Raw genomic sequence first — 22,796 nt, 5'->3', positions numbered from 1 at the left:
TTACTTTATTTGGCATTATATTCAACTTGCTATCCACAATTCTTAGTTTTACAATAACACTTGCCTGTGTCCTTTTAATCAGACATTCTTCAACATATCTAATAATCTTTGAAGACTATTTTTCTAGGCTCCCACATCACTTTTGTTTTTCATTACTCAGAGTAGAGTTAGAAGGTTAGAGTACTCTATTTTTCTTACTTTATTGAAATGATATTAACAAAAATTCTAGTGATCTGTCTAGAAATGAGGCTATCGTGGCTTGCAGAAGAAATGGGAGAGTTACTTTTATTTAGTGAATGCTTTAATAAACATATTCATTCCTTTTAAAAAAAATTTATAAGGCAGTTGGTGTTAAGTGACTTACCCAGGATCGCAGAACTATTAAGTGTGTAAGTGTCTGATGTTGGCTTTGAACTCGGCTTCTCCTGACTCTAGGGCTGGTATTCTATCCACTGTGGGATCTAGTTGCCCCCAAACATATTGATTCTTAAACACATTTTTTTTCCTTAGCTATTTCAAAATGAGAATAAAGTTCATTTTCTCTTAAATAAATGCTTTAGTTTCTTTTTCTGCTAGATGGGTTTTTGGTTTCAGGTGTTTCATAATATAGTTTTTTTTTTCTCTTCCTCTTTCTCCTCTACAACTCCCTCATCCCCCACCTCCTCTTCTTCCTTCTCCTTATCTTCTTTTTCCTTGTCTTCCTTGTCTTTCTTCTCTTTTTTCCTTCTCTTCTTCCTCCTCCACTTCTTCCATTCTGTTGTAGAGATTGCAGCCAGTTGTAGTTATATAGTCTACTGGAGCTGCTGGGGTACTTATCCTCTTTCAGGATAAGGTTTTCCTCCCTAGAATGACTTTTTTTTTCCACTTAGTGCATTATGTAATTTATGTAATTTATTTTAATTGTGTTGCTTTATGTCATTCACTTAACAGGCACCCATTACATAAAGAACATTAAGTTCTACTTATTTAGGTGACCCAGTATGTAGTTTGTCCTAAAAATTACATCATAAGCCTGATGGAACATTCTCAGATTTCTAGGATTTCTGGGAGCAATATAATACTCCATTTCAGGTCCAATTTTTCTTTTAACTTTTTCAGATGAAATTTTTCCACCAGGGTTTTGTGGAGTAGGAGATAGAGAGCTGGCCTTGATGCCAAGAAGACCTGGCTCTATTGCTGTGTTCTTAAGGGCTCCAAGAAGTTGTCTAGGACTCTCAGTAACAGAGAAGGTGCTGATTTGCATTGGCACAAGGAATCCCCATATGGGAATTCCCACCATATATGAAATCAGAAGTCTAGCATGTATGTGTTTTTAATTATTACTTTGTCATTCAAAATTATTCCTTTCCATTTTTTTCTTTTAAGTTATCTTTAGGTTGATATCTTCTACAGAAGGATCTGTAGACTGGGATGTTATTGAAGTTAAACGCATCCTTGATCACCAGGATAATATTCTCTCATTAGGTAATATCAATGGTAAGTTCATCGTATATAACATACAGAATACATATATATATATATATATGTATATATATATATATATATATACACACACACACACACATATACATATATGTTATGAATTCCTTTTTATATTCATTCAAGTTCTAGAGTTCTCATTATTAAGGTAATGCTTTTAATGACTATAGAATAGATCCATACACTCTTTTAGGCATGAGGGCTCTTTGTGATATTAGTCAGTGCTCTGAGACACTACTAAAGAGCTTAATATATGGATGGTGGAGTGGATGAGACTGGTAAGTGGGAGGAGGAAGAGGGAACAACTATTGTCTCTAATGTCACGCCACATCCATACTTTACCACTTGTTCTATAGTTTGTAATCCAGATTTATTGCCAGGTATAAAAGTTTTAAAAAAATTAGTTCTGTGAGTTTAAACTCATTTAAGTTAGTGACCATGGTTTTCTGGTGTAGTCCCCTGGAGAATACCATCAATATGGCATTAAATTTCAGGTCACTGCGAAGATCTATTGAGCATTGGTCATCTCTAGGTTTTTTTATGGCTTGGGAGATATAGACCTGCCATAGACACATATCAGATTTCTTGAGCATTCTTATCATCCTCTGGGAGCTCTCCTTCATATCATCTGGTAAGTTCTAGGTCTGGTATGTAGCTCATCTGCTCTCTGGACAGCCAGGAATATCGTGTGCATGTCTGAACATGTGCATGTCATGGGACATAGGCCCTGGATGTGTACTTGTGTATGATGCATCATAGAAGTAAGTAAAACAACAGTTGCCATCAAAATAGCCTGGACTGTAGCAATAAAAAAGTGGCTTGAACCTTTTTAAACACAAGTTTTTATGCAATTCCTGCAATAATTAGAAAAATAACTTTGAAAAATCTTTTTGCATATTCAAGTATAGCATGTTTCAAAAGTCTTAGTTGAGTTTGTAGTGACTGCTGGGACACCACAATCAGTTTTGGTGTGTGATGTTGAAATACTAATAGTCATAATTTGCCTTTTTGGCCACATTTTCCTATCAGCAACAGTGTTCTACCTAGCTCAGAGTTATTTAACCTCAGTCTTTACAAAATTTCACACACACCTAGCCAGGAGCAAGATTGCTTATGGGGATCTAATCAGTGACAACTGTTGGAAATTTCCCTTCCTACTATTTTTGCCTTTAGAATCTCTCCCCTTTGGTTTATTGCTTGGGTGATAACAATGGCTAGCAGGTTCCTCTGGAGACCCTGTTGCCTGAGCCTCCTGAGTGACTGGATCCTTAGTCCTTTGTCCCCTGGGCTAATGACAGAAGCACAACAAGTTCTGGCTCATTACACTGGTCATGCAGACTTGTCTTTTTTTAAGGCTCTGAAGTCCTGCTATTGCTGAACCAGCCCTGCTACCTAAATCAAGTTGATGAGATGTTACTGATGTAGGGCTGCTCGATCTCATGCTTCCCTTTGGATGTGTGATGTGCAGAGAAGCCTGTAGCAGCATAATTAAGAAAGCATTCTGCCACATTATTTAAGAAGGAAGAAAAGGAAACTAGAAGTGTTTTTTAAAATCATAACTGAATTGCAAAAAATTCTACATCCTTTTATTTGGTAGTCTCATGTTTAGATAATCATACTATTTATAAACAGGGAGGGCGCTGACTGGGTGAGCTTAGACAACCATGATTTTCTGGTTAGAAAAGATCACCATGAATAAGCAAATAATCGTAACTTTCACATTTGAAAACTATTTGCTGATGGCATCAATTCTTTACCTAAGGTAAACTAAGAATTGTTTTTTTCAGTGAGATATTATACTACAGGCTCTGTAACCTTGAGGTCTATGTTTTGTGGAAATCAGCTCCTATCATTGCCCTCATCCCTCTTTCTGAAAGGATTTCCCAACGCCAAGGGATGTGATATTGGTCAGTGATTTGGTTTGGCAAAGTGCCTCCTAAGACCTAAAGCATTTGAGGAAAAAACAAGAAGTTAGACAAAAGCATTAGCTGCCTTATGGCTAGCCATAATTCCATGTAATTCTTATTCAATTTAACAGGCATTTATCAAGCACCTACTATGTATAAGGCATTGAAATAGATCATTGTTAAGTCAAAATGTGAGTATATATTGTGAACCTTCCCAGTGTGGAAGCTGAAAGCTAATAATGGTAGCCCTTTGTTAAGGGAAGCTAGTGGCTGCTTTCAGTTATTTCTGCCTTTTTCTTCCTTGCTGGCAGTATGGTCTGAGTCATACAGTGGCTCCACCCTCCTTTTCAAGCTTTGTCATAGTTAAAATCTGAAATAACTGAGGAAACAAAGGTTGAAGCTTCCAAGCATATATATTTATTAGGTAATGTATGCCAGTTCTTTAACAAATCAGAACCAAGTTTTCTCAGCTTGTCATTGGACTCTGAAGACAGGAGCAGAAATATTTTTATGTTAAAAGAATACAATTAACAGGATATTAACCAGGATACAAGATTAGGCAATCTAATTTCTAATTGGAGGAAAGATGATGGATTTTCAAGTTGAAGGTTGAAAGAACCAGCAGACAAATTTTTCTCAATGTAAAAAAGGATGTCACTCAAATCCCATAAATAGCAAGCAGGTGGAATTTACAGAAAAATGAAACTTAGATCTCAAAGTCGTATCAATTTTGTAAGATAGAGTCTGTTTGGTTCATATAATTCCCACAATTTTCTCAGCTTATTAGACTTTGTTCCCCATCACATACTCTGTGGTCCAGCCAAAATGGCCACCTTGATGGCTGATAATAAGTTTTTGAAAGGATGTGCCTCTCAGTATCTCCAACTCTCTCCACCCATCTCTTAATGTGAAGAGAGAATTGGGTTAGGAAAAAAGAGGCAGGAAGTGGAGACTGTAAAAAGTATCACACAGTCATAATTTCTGTCTACTGAAACTGGAAGCTTCTGCTCTTTGTTCAGATGAGATATCAACATTTTTTCACATGGTAAATTCTCTGTTTTCTTCCATTTGGCTTAGCCAAAAAAACAAAAACAAAAACAAAAACAAAAAAACAACAACAACCCAGCCAGACTGTTGTTACTGAATGATGGTGTGTTTTGGACAGAAGCAAGAGAAAGTTTATATGTGAAACTGCTGGGACTTCCATTTGATGAAGACAGCATTTGTAATTATTGCAAATTTCTATTTTGTTAAGTAGAATTGTCAAATTACCATACAATATTATGATGGTAACAATAATGCTGTGCTTTTGTGAAGCACCTCATCATTCATAAAATCAAGCATTGAGATCTAGAAAAAGATTTCAAAGATCCCAACCCTCTCATTTTGCAGATGAGAAAATTCAAGCCAAGAAAATTTAAATTATTTAACCAAAGTCATACTGTTAGTAAGAATCAATGGGTGCTATGAACATACTCTGGATTTGGGACTCAGGAGTGTGACTAAGAAAGAGCAGAGAGATATAGGATGATAGCCAGAGAATGGTGTAAGATCCAGAAAAAGTTCTTTTCGAGAATAGGGAGGACTTGGACTGGAAGAGGTTGAAAATCAAAGAAGAAGTGGTGGTTAATGAATAAACTTCTTAGACTTGTCAGGTAAACACTGAATTTCCCATAAGATAATATTTTATCAGATTAGTAACCAATTTTCTGTGTTTAATCAGAAAGTATTTTAGATGATTCATGTACTTTGAGAAGAAACTTATATCTTCATTGGTGATAGCTAATGAGACTTGTCTAAATTCTGCCTAGATTTGAGCTTTGTCACAGGCTCCCACATTGGGGAGCTAATTGTCTGGGATGCCTTGGATTGGACAATGCAGGCCTATGAACGCAGCTTCTGGGACCCTTCACTACAGCTGGATACACAGCAAGAAATTAAGCTCTGTCAAAAAACAAATGAAATTTCCATTCATCATTTCACATGTGATGAAGAGGTAAAAACCTGCAAAGTAGGCCATAGATCATAGATTGAATTCTTCTTATCCAATATCCTATTTTAAGTATTTTTATCCTTATTTTATAAATGAAGCACCTAAAGCCCAGGAAATTCTGTGACTCAGCATCGCCTAGCCAGGACAGAATAGAACTTAGGCCTTGGGCTTCCTAATGTAGTGCCTTTTTTCATTAAATATAAGCCTGCTTCTTATGTTACAAGGATCTTGGGTTTACATTTCTATTTTAATCTTTAAGTTAGGCATTATCCAAAAATTCTCTAGTTGACTATCAGCTTGTATCTCAGAATTTTCTCATTCTTTTGAATAGCTCTGATGTGAAGTTAGCTTTAAATATCTATTATAATAGTTTATTTATTTTTGATTTCTTATTCTCTGGCAAGAAAATTGATTAATGGCTCTGATTTTAATTTTAAAATATTATTTACAAATTTGGTTCTATTTCATTATTTCATTAAAATTTGAGGTTTCATTCATCATTCACTCAAAGAATATTCTAGCCAGCATTTTCATGGATAGTAATATATTTCCCGGTTAAGACTAAATGAAATTGAAAACCTGAGTAGCATCTCTCCTTCCACTAACTCATCTCTTAAGTTGAGTGTCTGAAGTGAAGGGAACTGTATCTTTTGACCTTGCAATTGAATGTTCCACATACTCTTAAGGCAAGTCAGAATTGAGCTCTGGCAAATCATCAAATCCTGATTGGGGTCTAAATGTTGCATCTTCTGGCTCCAAGGATAATAAAAATTATTTTAAAGAGACTTGACTCTTGAGGACCATATTACAAAGAAATAACTAATAGGATTTGTGTTTTTATCTTTTAAAATTTTTTCCTCAGTTTTCTAAACAAGTACTTTGTTTTGAGTTATATAATGTCTTTTAGTTTAAAAGTTTATTTTAAGTTAACATAGCAGAAATTTTCTAAGTACTTGATTTGCCTTAACTAATTTTATTTCCTTCTAGAGATATTTTTCTGTCATCTTTTTTTTTTTGGTAGGGAAATTTTTACATAATGAAGAGTGATAGATAGTAGGCTAAATGCAAGCTTGCAGACTCCCTGAAGGCATTAATGATTTTCTATGCCATCTTGTACAGATAACTTAAGGAAACCCATGCACCAAGTTTGTAGACTATTGGGGTATTCATGAAACATCTGGAAGTTTTGCCAACCACTTTAACCATTTTCACTTTACTGATAATCATATCAAGTCAGTTTGGCTTTATGTCCTTATATATGTGAATGCTGGGGTGTACATATTGAGGGATCTCTGGCTTTGGCTTTGAGAATGAGGAGAATGAGTAGAGATTGAAGTACTTTGTGCAGAAGACCTTAGTGAATATGATATGTTGTGACCTAGTTAGTTTTGGAGTTGGGTATGGACTCAAGATTCCCTAAAATAAGATGAACTCAGGCGACAAGTGTGAGGCAAGTTCTAGGGATGGCTTCTGTAAAGTACTTTCTTGGGGACATTCTTTGGTCAATTTACTATTAAGAAAGATGAATATTTAATTTTTTAAAATTGTGGTGTTTCGTTCCAGTTGCACAGTGAACACAAAAAAAGTATTCTATATGAAATAATGGCTCTCTGTTTCATACTTCTGCTGTTTTTTAGTTTGCAAAAGTTAAATTTAATAAGATTAAAATCTGTTTTTTTAAGTTCTTACAAAGGACTACTATTTTAATATATAAGAATATAATGACCAAAGTAAGCATTTCTCATTTACATAAATTATTTTTAATTTCTTAAGCTAGTCACTTTAATTTTTCTTGGCATTCATGGTTTTACCAGCAAAACAGGGAAACTAGACAAGATGATGTCTGTGTACTGAAAATATTTTTATTCTTATTTGTGAATATTTTTTACTGCTGAAAATATACAAACAAGATTAACTATGTCACAAAAATATGCATTATACATAAATCCTATGATTTAGAGCCAAAGGGAAAATTTTTTTTTTAAATGGCCAAAAACGAGCCAAGGAATAACAACAAACAAGTCTATATCTTTCAAGTCTGTTATAATGATGATATACTTTTGCTTTAATAATAAAATTTTATAATAAATTCTATATTACTTTCAAATTTGTTCTGCTTGCTGTCTTTTGAACTTCCTTCAGTCCTCTTCTGTTAAAAAGTGTTAACAATGTCCTTCATTTTTGGTATCATTATCACTATTTTCTTCCCAATCTCCTCCTCTCCTCCATTACAAACTGGAGAAAAGAAAGAACAAATAACCATAGTCAAACAAAACATCCACACAGTGGCACCTAAATTTTATCCTTGTACTTGTGTCCAATAACTTTGTCAGAAGGTGGTACCATAATTCATCCTAGATCTTTTGGAGCTATGGATGGTCCCCACTCTAGGATTTCTCCACTCTACCTGTCCTCTAGACACAAAGCCCTGTAAGCTACATTTGTTTAGTCACAGGTCATGCTGGGAAACTAGCTTTGCTAAAAGAGCCCCCTTTCCTATTGCCCATGGGCCCTTTTGCTGACTTTTTGTGCAGTTCTGGAGCAGAATAAGTGACTTAATATGGCTGTTATATTTCTTGATCATTATCCAACCCAGTGCAAACTGCAGGCTTTTGTTGGACTAGGTATATGGGAGATGGGCAACTTGCTTCTCATTCGGGCAGCCATGTTGCCCAGAAGTCAAGACAAATGTTTTAAAAAGCATAGAAAAATTTCTAAAGAAAAGGCAAATAGACATTAGGGAAGAGTGCCAGGTTTAGAATTTACCTGAGTTTTAGTTTTGCATTTGGGTGCTTGACTTGGAATTCTCTCAAATTTAATTTATCTGAAAAAATGGGCATAATGCATGTTTTTCCTGTTTTGTAGAGATATTAAATATAAGATGAAATCTCTGTGAGAGAATTGTAAGAAAGTCATAATATATTCTTATTTGGAAAAATGCTAGTGCAAGAACAACACTTCCAACAGGAACTTTGGATAGTATTGTAAAATTGCAACTTAAAGTCCTTAACTATTTGTAGATTCCATTAATTCCATAAGCTACTAGGGGCAAAATTTAGTAGTTCTTTATCTGGGCAAGAAGTTAAGCAGCTTCTTCTTTATAGTTATAGTATCAAGTATATGAAAAAGCTAGAGCAATGATAATAATGACAGCTGCTATTTCTGTAGCATTTTAAAATTTCTAAACATTTTAAGTGCATTATCTCATATCATTCAATAAACATTTATTAAGAGCCTACTTACTTTTTATCCCTCCCAGACACTGTGCTAAGTTCTGGGGCTACAAAAAGTGGCACGAGACAATCCTTGCCCTCAAGGAGCTTTAAGTCTGATGGGGGATATAACATGCAAACAAATATATACAAAGCAGGCTATCTACAGGAAAAAGGAATCATGAGCATAGGGAAGGCACTAGAACAGGCTTCCAGTTAAAGATGAGGTTTTAGTTGTAACTTAAAGGAAGCTTTAAAAAAAGCTTAAAGGTCAGTAGGTGAAGTTGAGGAAGGAGAGCTTTCCATGCATGATCATGGGTAGCTAGATCATCCAGCAACTCTGTGAGAGTTACGTTTTACAAATGAGCAAGCTCATCTGAGGTAAAGGGCTGAATTATCATCCTGATCCTACTGCCAACTGGGGATCTATGCTACGGTGTCGTCCTGGGTCTCTTCCCATGCCTGCATTACCTTGTGTTCTACTTTATGTATACCTATATGTATGTATATTTACTATGTACACCTGTGGTTTGCAGTCTTCCCCAGAGAATATATTGAGGCCAGGGGCTATTTCATTTTGACTTTGAATCCATTAGTAGGAGTGTGATAAATGTTTATGGGTATACTACATGGGATTAGAATTGCAGTCTTTCCTTGCGATTTATATTAAGGCATATCAATCATTAGTTCCTGCTGTTCTCTCTTCTGATAATGTTTTGATAATAAGCTTGGTAAGGATCATGATTGGTGTGACATCCAGAACTTTCTTTATATTGGCTTCTTCATTCTCCTCTTGGAAACGTTTTGACCTTTTCTTAGTATTCTGACATTTTCCACTGCTCTCTGAAGTCTACAATAACAAGGGTGGAAAGGCTAAGTATAGGGAAGGGAGATAACCTTTCTATCAAATATTAGTTTTATGTCTATTTCTGAAACCTGTTTCTTGCACCTTTTTTTTGTGCCCAGTATTTGTTTGCTGCTGTTGGAAGGGGCTTATACGTGTATAACCTTCAAATGAAGCGTGTGATTGCCTTCCAGAAAACTGCACATGACTCCACTATCCTGCACATCGCCAAACTTCCAAACAGGTGAGAGATGCCCGGGGCCCCACTGTGATTTTTCTGGTAGCAAATTTTTCTGTTTCCAGACCTGACAGATTGTATTCTTTTGACAGTGAAGACTACCGCATCAGTCCCTCCTATAGGATCTTTTGAATAATATAATTAAATATATCAAGAGTTTAGTTGAAAATGATTACACAATCTCATTGTATCTCCTAATTTCAGAGAATGAGAAACAACCAAAATGTATTTTTCACAAATCTCGTTCAGAATAAAGCCATGCTTTTGTTTCTGCTTTTGCACTGCAACAAAGTAGATATTTGTAGATTTTAGGTTACCTAAGAGTATTTTACTCCAAGGCTCTTTTCTTCTGACTTTCCAGTTTATAGAAGTGCTGTTATTTTCTGTATAAGGGGAGGTTGGGGAGAAAATAGGTAGGAGGGAGAAAAGAGATAAAGGAAAGGAAGGCTGAGTATAAAAGGTACAACTAAGGAGACTATTTTCCTGAAATTTTAAAAGTGAAGATTATAGATTTAGATGAAATGCAGTTGGCTTGCTCCATCTACAGAGATAATGTTATATTTGAAATGTTAGCATAATCATTATTTCTCATTTGAAAGATGGGTTAAGTGATATTTTTAAAGTATCTACTCAGAAGAGAATAAGAGCATTCCCAGAAACCTTCCCAATTCTTTCTTTATAAATACTCTATGCCCTGCATTGAATTGCTCCAGTGGTGCTCAGTCTACATTATGGTCTCTTTGTTCCAACAGGCAGTTAATCTCTTGTTCAGAAGATGGCAGTGTTCGCATTTGGGAGTTACGGGAAAAACAGCAACTGACAGCTGAGCCTGTGCCAACAGGTCTGTGCTTCCCCAAAGAGGGAGTTTCTTACCATTCCTTCTTAAAAAATGAAACACAAGAATGAAAGAGTTCATTAGTAACCATATGAGGCTAAAACAAGTAAAAGTAAACTGTACCCAAAATTTATTTTAAAAGAAAAAATGTATTGGTTGTAGTCAAAGCTGACACCTCCAAAAATAGTAGTTGCAAAATCCTTTGATTCTCTTATTAATATGTCTTTATATGGTGAACTGCTTCATTGTTTTTTTCCTATTTCAAGTCAACCAAAACCGCCCTGTGTTGTGAGAGAACATTGTTGCATCCTGAAAGCCAGAGCCAAAAAATGATTATTCATTTTAGTATTTGTAATTCCAATTGGTCATACATAGAATTTGTATTTGGAGACCAAATCTAAGATATTCCTAACAGTCCTCCCACATTTGTGAAACTAATGGCTATTAATTATTTTTTTTTTAGTATCTTTTTAAATAGTATTTAACAAAAGTCCAAATGGTACTGGCCAATAAGCTCAGCAGGCCCTCGTATTTTCTTTCTTTCTAAAATTTTTTAAAAAAATATTTTCAATATGAAAACAAAAACCTGGGAGGATATAGACACTTTAGTTGGTAGTTTGAAAAATATTTCTGGCCAAGAAATCAAAAGCTGGTCTCTCTGTGCAGATCTTTTTTTTTTTTTTTTTTTTTTTTTGGGGGGGGCTACTTGGCCCATGCTACAGATCCAAATACAGCCTATTTTGTCCCTCAGTTTGCTCTGTATGCAATCTGAATCTGCCCTGTATTCAAGTTAGTTTTTTTTCCTATATATATTTTTTCTTTTCAAGAATATTTATTGGAGAGGCTTACATTGGGCCTGTACTTATACAAATATGATATTTAGGTACGAATTTTGTCTCTAATCATAGATTTCTTGAACATTATGTCAAAGTTTGGGTTGGGTTCAGTATGCTTGGAGGCTCTTCCTATCTCTGACATAAACCCTTTGCCTATCTTCTTCTTCTTTTTTTTAAAAATCTTCTTTCTAGTCAGTGAGCTGCCAATTGAATTTGTGGCTTCTTCCAGGCCTTTTCTTTCTTTTCTTCCTCTATTCCACTGCCGCCAGGGGGCATGCTGGGGCAGCAAACGGGACAAAGCTGACAGGTTTAGAAATAATGAACATTATTCTTTTTTCCATCTCATATTCCATAAGTATGTATTGCTAGTCACAGACCAAGATTCTGCTGGCAGGCTATAATGATTTTGTGTCTTTCTAGGATTTTTCAATATGTGGGGATTTGGAAGGGTGAACAAACCAGCAAACCAAACTATTAAAAAACCACAAGAAAATGGTACTGCGTGTTCCTTGGAGCTTATTGGAGATTTGATTGGACACTCATCTTCTGTAGAGGTACGTTTGTTATTGGTAAGAAAGGGAAGGAGAAATAGGGAGGTCCAGTGGTACTGCAGGAAGGGGCTGCCTTGGGAACCCAAGTCTTAGGCTGCTGGGCCAGACTCATGTGTGAGCCAGGCCCCAGTTTCCTGGGGTGGGGGGTTAAGCCCACACTTAATGTGGACCTCAGTTTTCCCATGTAGAAAATGGAGAAGTTGGATTAAATGATCTAAAGTCATTTCTTGCTCTAAATGTTTGATTTATGACCTGATGTACAGTTTACTCTTTTCTCTGTTCTCCATTTTTATATTGCCCAATACTATCCAATAAAGACCCATGGTTCATTTTTCTCAATCTGTAATTACTCATCTGAAGATTTTGAACAACATCTGAACTACTAAGATAAGAGTATTTGCGCAGTTAGTATTGGCTTTCAAGTTATCCAATTTAAAAGGCGGGTTTTAGGAATTCACTATGTCTAAATGGGATGTCTTCTCATTTTAGCCCTTCTTTGTATTCTTAGTGATTCACATAATACATGGTACAGGGGAGGTGCATAATAAATGCTTTTGGCTGACCCACTAACTGAATGAAGGCTAGTATTATTTTTACCAGATAATAAGATAGAACTTAACAAGTTTGTGTGGAGTTGGGAAAGGGATCTAGAACCCTAAGTCCAGGCCATCTGAGTCCACGATACTGGCATTTGGAACAAATAAACTTTAAGATTTCTGATGTTTTGGAGCAGCTACATGGTACCAGCCCTGAAGTCAGGAGAACCTGAGTTCAAATCTCTCCCCAAATACTTAACACTTCTTAGCTGTGTGACTCTGGGCAAGTCACTTAACCTCAATTGCCTCAGAAAAAAAAAAGAAGAAGAAGAAGAAGAATTTCTGATGTTTTGTACTTTGCAGTCACTTTGGAGCTCGTAGAATGAATGTGAAAGATAGGATCATAGATAAGTGAGGTTTTGTGTCTTAGAATTAAAGCCTTAACCTGGACTAAAAGAACCACAAGTTCTTCCAGATGGGGCTGTATTTCATAGCTCTTTTGAGAATGATCATAGAATTTTAATGCTAGAAGGGACCTTAGACATGTTAATCTGATCCCTTCATTTTACAAATGAGGAAACTGCCCCTGAGAAATTTACAAGTGCAAGCAGCAGAGCTGGGCTTCAAGCATGTCTTCTGATCCCAAATCTATCGCTTTCCCCCACTTCCTATACCTTCTAAGCTTAAGGGATAACTTTAATCTTGGTTGTGATTATTTACCTTCATGAAAATATTGATGGAGAGATAAAACATTCACAAAATTCTCACCTTAGGAAATTCAAATATAAAATGGCTTACTATTTCAATACTTAAATGTATTTGTGATCTCACTGAAATGTGTGCTCACCCCAGTGGTACTGCTTAGCTCCTTGCCATGCCTTCTAATCCTATGTGATCTTTGTCCCTGTGTCCCATGTCCTTCCCCCTACGAATTGTCTTCCAAAAAGGATCATCCCAGTGAGCTATGGGCCTTTCTCTGGGTCTTTTAACATTATGTGTTTTCCACAATAGAATTATATCTTGAGAACAGGAATTGTTTCTCTTTCATCTTTAGTTACTTAGACATCTTAAATTGGATGTTTTACAGACATTTTAAAATCAGCATATCCAAATATGAATGCATTATTTCACTCCCAGAACCTCTCTCCTTCCAAACTTTTCTGTTGCTGACATTTTTCTAGTATGCTGGTTAGCCACCTGTGGATCATCCTCAACTCTTTATGATCTCTCACCACTCTTATCCAATCTACTGCCAAAGTCTGTTGGTTTCACCTTTGCCCTGATAATGCCTCCTTTTTGGTGCAGGCCCTCATCCCCCTGTCCTGGACTGCTGCCTTAGCTGCAGGTAGCTCTGGTCCCTTCTCCAGTCAGCTGTCAAAGTAATTTTTCTGAAGCACAGATTTGATGTTATTTCTCACTTAGTAAACTTTAGAGGCTCCTTGTTAGTTGCAGGATAAAATACAGAATCCTTGTGTGGTATTCAGAACCTTCATAACTTAGCTTCTCTTCCTCCAGTTACCACTCTTCCCTTAGCTACCCTCCCTCCCCCAACCTATATACCTTTCCAGTCATCTTAGGCCTTATACTCTAGCTCATAGTCTTAGATCCTGATACTGGCCTCCTGGCTGTTCTTCAGCCCATATCCCAACTCTGGGCCTTTTCACTTTGTTCCCCATAACTAGAATGCTCTTCCTCCTCATTTCTGCCTACTAGTTTCCTGGCTCCCTTCATATCCTAGCTAAATCCTATCTTCAACAAGAAGCCCTTCTCAGTTTGAATGCCTTCTTTCTATGGATTATTTTCTATTTATTCTGAGTACTGGTTGTTTGTGCATAGTTTACATGTCTCTCCCAATAGATTGTGAGCTCCTTGAGGGCTCTTTTGCCATTCTTTGCAGCCCTAGCACTTAGCATAGTGCCTGGCACATAGTAGGTACTTATGAAATGCCTATTAGCAGACTAACTACTTTAGGACATTTTCATTTTTGCTTCTTTCATGATTTACAACCGTGTAGCATTTCTGGAAGAACATTGGTGTTAAAAGTTGGATTTTTGTTTTAGGCAGCAGCTTGGGATCTTTGAATGTGTTATGGACAGTTCCTAAATGCATTTCATTCTGCTTTTTTCCTCCTTCAGTTCTTGTCTGGCTTGTCATCCATGTGAAATGCCTGGCCAAGACATATATACTAATAGATTGAATGGTATTATTCATTGGATTAGTGTCAGAATATCTTAGTTCAAACAAAGAGTCATGAACATTTGACAAAAAGTGTTTTAGTACAGCATTAATTATTGGATTTGATCATTTCCCCCCTTTGTCAGAAATGGCAAGGAATGATTGCCATCCTGAAAGTGTATTAACTTTCATGATGCTAGTTAATCTATCATTATCAGCAGATGCTTGACAGAACATCTTCTATGTATAAGACACCCCACTTTATGCCAGAGACACCTAGAGGCATAAAACAACCTTTACACTAAGGAGCTCACAATCCAAGTGAAGAAATAGGGCATTAATTAAAACAACACACACACACACACACACACACACACACACACACACACACACACACACACACACACACAAACAAAGATGTAAGATGTAAGATGTATGTGCTGAGTGTGGAATGAGGGCATGGACCCAAAGTACACCATGACTTTAGAACAGTGATTGTGAATTGAATTACTCTGTTGTGAAGAGTTGGGATGCATATGTGGAGTAATATAGAACTTAGAATTGAAGAGCTAAGAGCATTTAGAGGTCATCTAGTCTAATCCAGTCATGAAATAGGGTTAGGCGGCCATTCTTGGAGTCAGGAGGACCTTAACACTAACTGGCAGTGTGATCCTGGGCAAGTCATCTTACCCTGTTTGCTTCTGTTTCCTCATCCTTAATGTAAGTTGGACAAGGAGATGGCAAACCACTCCTGTGTTTGCCAAGAGAATCTCAAATGGGGTCACTGACCAAGAACAGCAACAAATCCTGTCATTCGCAGCTGGGCCCTGGTGCCCAGAGGCAGCCATTTGCCACAAGTCATGAAGAGATGGTGGGAGTCATAGGCCTTTCCCCTGGCTTCATAGATGAATAAACTGAGGCACAAATAGATAGAACAACTTGTTCAAAGTCACACAGCAATTAGAGGCAGGAATGGGATTGGAGATCCTTTGTCTCTGCATCTAGCACCTTTTTGCTTAATTCAAGCTCAATAGCTTGCACACCAGCTCTCCCATACTGCCTGCTCGTTACCTGGAGGGAAGTATCAGGCTCTGATATGGATGCCAGACAAGAGAAGTGTGGGCCGAGGCTGGAGGAAAGGTGTCTGAATGCCTGGGAGGGTACGCTGGCTCAGGCAGCGACTGTTCTCCTAGAAGAGCAGCTCGACATGACCTTGTGGGATTGGTTGGGATCAGATTGTGGGTGTCTTTGCAGTGTTAAGGTCATCTTAATCCTGTTTGAGTAGTCTAGATTCCTGGTAGTCTAGAAATTAGTGGCCATAAGAGAGTTATTAAGAATCACCTTTAAATCGGCTGCAGGTTCTAGGAGTGAAAGAATTCACTTATTCCCAAATATTAGTTGCAAAATGAAAATTTATTGTTAGATAGAAATCGATTTACCCAGAGATTGACTTCTGTAGTGGCAGATCTATGGAAAATGGAGTTTTACACTAAGAATGCAGTTCTCAGTGGACAGAAGGTCCTGACAGCAAAGGGAGCTGCCAAGGTCCATCTGCAAAGGCTTTAGTTGATGGAAGCTTATTATATTGGGTGTCTTAGTGGGGGTTGAGAAGCCTGAGTAGATCAGAACCAGTGGGGGCTGGGCAGCCCAAGCAAGTCAGAATGGGGCTGGGTCAAGCCCAGATCTCCTATTGGAATTCAAAGGGATGCTTTTTGACTAGGATTTGTAATTGAATCAAAGGCTCTGGCATCCTGGAATAACAACTTGTCTGAGGAGGATATGCCTCAGCCAGAAGGGGCTGGAAATCTGAAAGGAATAACAGATCAATAGGAAATACAGTTTCTTAAAGGGACCACAATCTGCTTCAATCTTACATCCCTAGGATCAGGGGTGTACACATGGTCAGGGTTAGGGTGCTCTACCGAGTTCCCGACTGACTCTTCCTCCACCATGAAATCTGTGTGAAATGACCCTACTCTGGAAAAACAGGGATCCTTATCCTTGAGCTCCAGTGATGTTTCCTTCTCTCTGTTCCTTAAAGATTTTTCATGTTGGCTTCAATAATTACCCATATGCTAATGACTTCCAAACTCCTACTTCCTGCTATTTCCTCTCAACTCTGTTCTCTTACTACTAGCTCTTACCATTTGTATGTTGCAAGAATGAATCACTTATTATGGGTCAGTCACCATAGGCTCTAAAGGATACAAATGCAAAAGCAAAAACAATCCTGGATTCCAGGAGCTTACATTTCTGTCAGGGAGATAATACACATGGTGGGGATTGGTGGCTTGGATGGGGCAATTTCTTCCTGGAGAGTGAATGGTCCCTTAAGGGAGAATTGATTAGATTCCTACAATTCCTACACAATCTCCCTACAATTAGAATTGTAGATTGATATTCCTTGTCTAGGAAATATGGTAGATTTGATCTGTTCATGGTTCCAGAATTTGAGAGTTGAAGAGGAGATGGCTCAAAGGAAGGAAAGGAAAGGAAGCTTTGCTTACTTGAATGAATGGCCCAAGAGAGGGAGTCACCCATTTAAATTTAAGGAGCCCAAAGGTGAAAGTTCTTCTAGATCAGGGTTCTGTCACTTCACAACATATCTCAAGCTGAACTTTTCTTCAAATTTGGTTTAGCCACCAACTTTCCTTGTTCCAGTTAATTCCATTATCCCATTTCTAAAATGAACTTGAAAGTCATCTTTGATTCATGCTTTTTACTGTATTTCCTATATTTAATCACTAGTAATCCTCTTAGTCCTACTAAATATACTTGTTTTTTCTCCTTTTCCACTGGATTTATCTGGCCCTAATCAGCTCATATGTAGAATATTGTAATAATCTCCTACTTTACTTGCCATTAGTTTCTTTTCCCACACTTTAATATATAACACATCGTTGTTTTTACTCATTTTGTGCTCTTTTCTTGGAGAAGTCTTCCCACTGCATTCACCTTCAGCCACATGAAAGACCCAAGTTGTTCCTCCAGGAGGATTTACTTAATTATTGTATCTTTCATATATCTGCCCTTCTTGATATACTCTGGAATTTTGGGCCAGAGAATTTAGCATTCCATGTTATGATATCTTATATTTTGCATTTGCCATTTAATGTGTTAAGTAATATAGACTCACCTAGATTATAGCAGGTTTATTTGATTGATTATATCTGCACAGACATAAAAACTTTGAAAGTTAATGCCTTTTTTGAGGAATTCTTAGGGCAGTATTATTGCTAGAATGGTCAAATTGGTTGAGCAAAATTGATGAGTAGGATTCTAGAAATCAACAGAGAGAAAAGGAATTTATATCTAGTATCTTTGACCCAAGCTATAGAATATGAATAGAACTACTAAAAGAACAGGATGTGGACAATTAGGAAATTAAAAATCCAAGTTTTGCTGATTAATGACTCCTTTGATCTCTCTTTTTTTTGTACTAGTTGTCATTTGATCGTTTTCATTTTTTATTGAAGAAATTAATTATCTTGTGCTGCTTTTTGGTAGAAATAAATTCTAAAGGTAGCTCTGGGGATGTGAGAGCAACTGAGGACAGAGAATTGTTTTAACTCAGGACACAATGCAAGACAGAATAGATTGAAATGCTCTGGACTACCATTTAGGGATGAAGCAGTTCTAAATTAACCCTGAGATTTAGGATATTCTTTTATACTGTAAAAAAAGGACTACAAGACCTACAGGGGTTGTTTTGTAGACTCTCTAGGCCAGGATCAGTAGAGGTTAGCTCAGATAACTGTCTTCTAAGAGCTTCCCAAATGGGTTGGAAACCAATGATCCTTTTCTCTCAAGATGAAGGAGTTCTCGTCTGGGAGCTTTGCTGTCATTATAGACACTGTGGAGCAGTGGCAGCAGAAGGCAAAAACAGATAAAGACTACTTTTAAAAATTCAAGGCTGTCTGAGAATATGCATACATGTGTGTATATATATATACATGTATGTGTGTGTGTGTGTGTATAAGTACACACAGATACTATAATGATCTTAACGACTAGTCTTGTCTAGTATATTTCTGCTTGGGGAATTAATGCTGCCCTTAAGTCATATTTACAAGTTGATTGTTGTCCAGTGTTCCCATAGTGTTCACATATTTTCTTTGAACTTTTAGTCACCTCTCCCCTGGATTTAGTACATAGCAGTTATGAATAAATACTAGTCATAGTTAATTAGTATAGAGTAGTCAAATGACCATGACTATTGTCATAATTCTCTAGCATCCTTGGCTCAACTTCTTCCTCTCCAGTCCATGCTCCACTCTGCTGCCAAAGTGATTTTCTTAAAGCCCATATCACCTCTTTCTCTTGCCCCTGGTCACTTCCAGGATCCTGTGTTTGACATTTAAAGACCTTCACCACCCAGCCCCTTCTCCAGTCAATTTAGACTGTCCCCTCCTCTCCTCACTCTTTTTTCACCTTGCTGTTCCTTATACACAATCCTTCCATCTCTGGGTTTTGGCACTGATTTTTTCCCCTTGCCTGGAATGAGGGAGTCTCCCTATTCTCCTCTAGCCCTAGCTTCCTTTAAGAGTCTGTATTATGGAGCAGCTGGGTGATTCAATGAATAGAGCACCAGCCTTGAATTCAGGAGCACATGAGTTCAAATCTGATCTCAGACACTTAACACTTCCTAGCCATGTGACCCTGGGCAAGTCAGTTAACCCCAGGTGCCTCTCAGAGTAAAAAGCAAGAATCTGCTTCTCTTCCTCCTTTGTAAGCAACCTTTTTAGTCTCCTCCACTTCTCCCCACTCCTCCCAGCACCTTCCCTTTGAAATTGCCTTCCCCTTTCTCCTGTATATCCCTAGTATGGACTTAGTTATTTACATGTCGCCTCCCCCATTAAAATCGGAGTTCTTTGATCACTCAGCATAGTGCTTGGCCCATAGAAAACACCTAATAAATGCTTTACTGCTGGCTGACTACAGGACAGTCATGGTGCCTGGAGCAGCAGGAGCCCAGTGAGAAATGCATTGGGTTTGGAATCAGTTAGCTCAACCCTCCATGAATTGCATGACTTTGGACAAATCAATTAACTTTTCCAGCTTACCTTTCCTCCTTTCAAAATGGGAATAAAAACACCTATAATTATTTACCTGAGGAGACTGAAGAGAGCACCCCAGAAGATAATGCATATAAAGAGTGCTATATGAATCAAAGCTATGATTACATGACCAAGATGTGCTCTTCCCCCAAAGAGCTCAAAATGATCACATCTAAATTATTTCATTTACAATAAGCTTCTTGAATTTGGAATTTGTGGTTATGTAGGCAAGGGCTTCTTTTAAGGATGCCTAGAAAATATGGAATATACAATTTCTAAAAAACTGAAAATGAAAATCACCCAGAAGGCAGTGGAGAGATAGAGGGCTTTTGTGAGCAAGAGTGAAATTTAACAAATGGGGTATTTCAAAGAAGAGAAATAAAAGATGTTCCTGGTAAACAGGAAAAAAGAAAGGTTGGAAGATACAGGTAAACAGTCCTAGAGTCCCACTGGTATCCTCATGCTGTTAGGAAAAAGTAAGGAAGGTCTTTGGCATATGGGGTTAATCCTGCTGTATGATGAACTTAATGGAATTTCTGAATAAGGGTCCCACATGGGATGAGCAGGCAAGCTGGAATGGTTTGCAATCTGCACTTTTGGAGGAAACATGCAAAATAATGCAGTCACTGATCCACTGGAATGAGTGTTCTTAATCAAAGAATATCAACAGACTTGTAGAGGTAGCTTTTATTCATTTAAGAGAACAAACTTTTTCAAGCAGTTTAACAGCAGCCATTTGTACAAAAACAATGGATTAATCACAAGTGATCCTTATCTTGTCATTAAAGCAAATCTAATCAGTCCTCTGTTTGGCAATATATCTCTTTAAACAGTTTGTGAAAAATTAGAATATGATCAAACATTAAAATCCTAGAGAATACAATGTAATCTTTTAAATCAGAAAAACTTGAATCTTGGAATAGCTAAAGCTCAAAGTTGTGAACATCAAATATCACTGAAATGTAGATGTCAAAGTCTCAATAGGGAAATTTGGTGAGTAGAATTCTGGGTGACAGATAGGAATATGCATTTATCCACATTGTAAAGATGAAAATAATGGTTAAAAATGAAACTGACTTCTATTTTCATATCCAAAATGGTGGGTGGCCCTTGATGGAAATAAATTCTTTTTAAAAATATTTATGTTAAGCAGAGTACTATCTACTTTTAACTTCTGTTTGCTGAAAGTTCCATGAAGGCAGGCACCATGGATTTTCTAAATTTTGTTTTTCCCCCAGCACTTAGTACATAGTAGATATTTAATAAATAAATATTGAATGGAATTCTCCTTACCTCATAGTATGTACTATAATTTATGATTTTCATTTTCATTACAGATGTTCTTATACTTTGAAGACCATGGACTAGTAACGTGCTCTGCTGATCACCTCATTATTTTGTGGAAAAATGGAGAACGAGAGTCAGGATTACGCAGTTTAAGATTATTTCAGAAATTAGAGGATGATGGTGATTTGAATCTTGGTTTCTAATTTTGCTGAATAAGGCATTCATGTGCATGAACCCTGAATATCAAATATAGGCTAGGAAGATTTTAAGAGATATCTGGAAAATCGTAATATATTCATCTTTTACAAAATTTAAAATGTGTTGTGTGTTTTTTTTCCCCCCCCAATTGGTATATAAGGTTCTGCTTTTCTTGTTGAAATCTATATTTTCTGAACCTGTAAAGAGTGAATGTTTTGGGTGGGGAGGAAGTGGGGAAGAGAAAGAGAGAGAGAGAATATATGAGTGTGAATATGTATATAAAGATGATATAGGTATTTGAGGGAGAGTAAGTGTACCCTTATGGTAGAAACCATTTCCCCTGAGAACTTTCCCATACTGTAAGCTCCTAGAAGCAATCACACTCAGGATGACTAAAGAGGCTTTTCTGAATTTAAGGAAACTGAAATCCTTAGCTGAATCTTGCAAACCTTACCTCTTTTAAAATTGTAGGAAAACAAACCCATCCACAAAAGTCATATAGGTTTAAATTTAAAGAGTAATAGAGTGAATTAATGTCTTCTGAAAATTTATCCCTGCTGAAAATTCCTTTCATTACAAGAAAAGGAGATCAAAAGGGAATAAGTAGCACTTTTTTTTTTTTTTTTTTTTTTTTGGTATTTTTTAAAATCATTTAGGAAAGTTGAAATACAGTATGGTGTAATGGGAAGGAGACTGGCCTCAGCCTCAGACATTTCTGGCCCTGGGAACCTGGACTGGTGGAAATTATTTCACTTCTCCTTTCCCTTATCTGTAAAATGGGGATAGAAAACAGTATTTAAATAACCCACTTCACAGGGTTGTTGTGAAGAAAGTGCTTTGTGAACTACATAGTGCTATACACATGAATTTTTATCATTATTCCTGAAATTCTTGAAGGTCCTGTAGCCCTAAAAATGAATTTTTAAAAACTATTAATAGGATCTTAGCTTTAGACCAGAAGGGACCTTAACAATCATCGAATCTGTTCCTTTTTAAAAGTATTTCTTTCATATGAAAGGAAAAGAAAACAATATTGTATTGCAAAAAACAAAGTGTATTGCAAATTTGTATTTTTCTGCTTGTGATCTGCCTACTTCAAGGAGTGATCTTTTGGAGCAAAAGTATCTTGCTACCCAGATGATAATCAGTATTCCTCTCTACATTTGCATTTTCATTGTTGTCCAGTTGTGTCTTTGTCAAGGCTCTGCACTCCATCTACTGCACCACCTACCTGGCTCCAAGGCCTGCATTTATAAGAATGCAAAGTAGAGTCCTGACTGGATTTGGAAGCAGAGGAACTGGACTCTTATTCTGGTCTTTCAGTTGTTACCCATGAGACCTGGGGGCATGATTAATCTCTTGGGACTCTATTTCTTCATCTGTAAATTGAAGGGGGCTGGCTTGATGGGCAGTGTGGTCCTTACCAGTATCTATAATCCTGTGAATTTTCCCTCAGGGAATTTAATCTATAGTTGACAATTGTTAAATGACACAGAGAATTTGGAAAGCCCTGATAAGGTTAAAACCTTGGGTGACAACCATTTGGTCTGCCTTTGTCAGGTATAGTTTTTGCTTGAGATAACACTGAAATAATTCTGTGTTTTGAATTTTTTCTTCTTTCAGGCTTAAATTATTGGAGTAGAATGGG

General features: G+C 37.0%; 1 protein-coding gene across 6 annotated transcripts in view; it reads left to right on the top strand.

Moving 5' to 3' along the window:
- WDR41 (WD repeat domain 41) overlaps positions 1 to 21,267 on the top strand; it is a 73,400-nt gene extending 52,133 nt beyond the window's left edge. For 4 of the 6 annotated variants that reach the window (XM_074282325.1, XM_074282324.1, XM_074282329.1 and 1 more), the window contains exons 8-13: positions 1,366 to 1,476; positions 5,198 to 5,382; positions 9,558 to 9,679; positions 10,426 to 10,514; positions 11,765 to 11,898; positions 21,001 to 21,267. In XM_074282325.1, coding sequence (XP_074138426.1) covers positions 1,366 to 1,476; positions 5,198 to 5,382; positions 9,558 to 9,679; positions 10,426 to 10,514; positions 11,765 to 11,898; positions 21,001 to 21,153 — 794 coding nt within the window. In that variant the 3' untranslated portion in view covers positions 21,154 to 21,267. The remainder of the gene's footprint in view (positions 1 to 1,365; positions 1,477 to 5,197; positions 5,383 to 9,557; positions 9,680 to 10,425; positions 10,515 to 11,764; positions 11,899 to 21,000) is intronic. The other 2 variants (XM_074282327.1, XM_074282326.1) reach the window with 1 other exon arrangement.
- The last annotated feature ends 1,529 nt before the right edge of the window (positions 21,268 to 22,796 follow it).

Source organism: Sminthopsis crassicaudata, chromosome 1, assembly GCF_048593235.1.
Source record: "Sminthopsis crassicaudata isolate SCR6 chromosome 1, ASM4859323v1, whole genome shotgun sequence".
Classification (NCBI taxonomy): domain Eukaryota; kingdom Metazoa; phylum Chordata; class Mammalia; order Dasyuromorphia; family Dasyuridae; genus Sminthopsis; species Sminthopsis crassicaudata.
The sequence above is the reverse complement of the archived record's forward strand: the minus strand, read 5'-3'. Positions and strand labels throughout refer to the sequence as shown.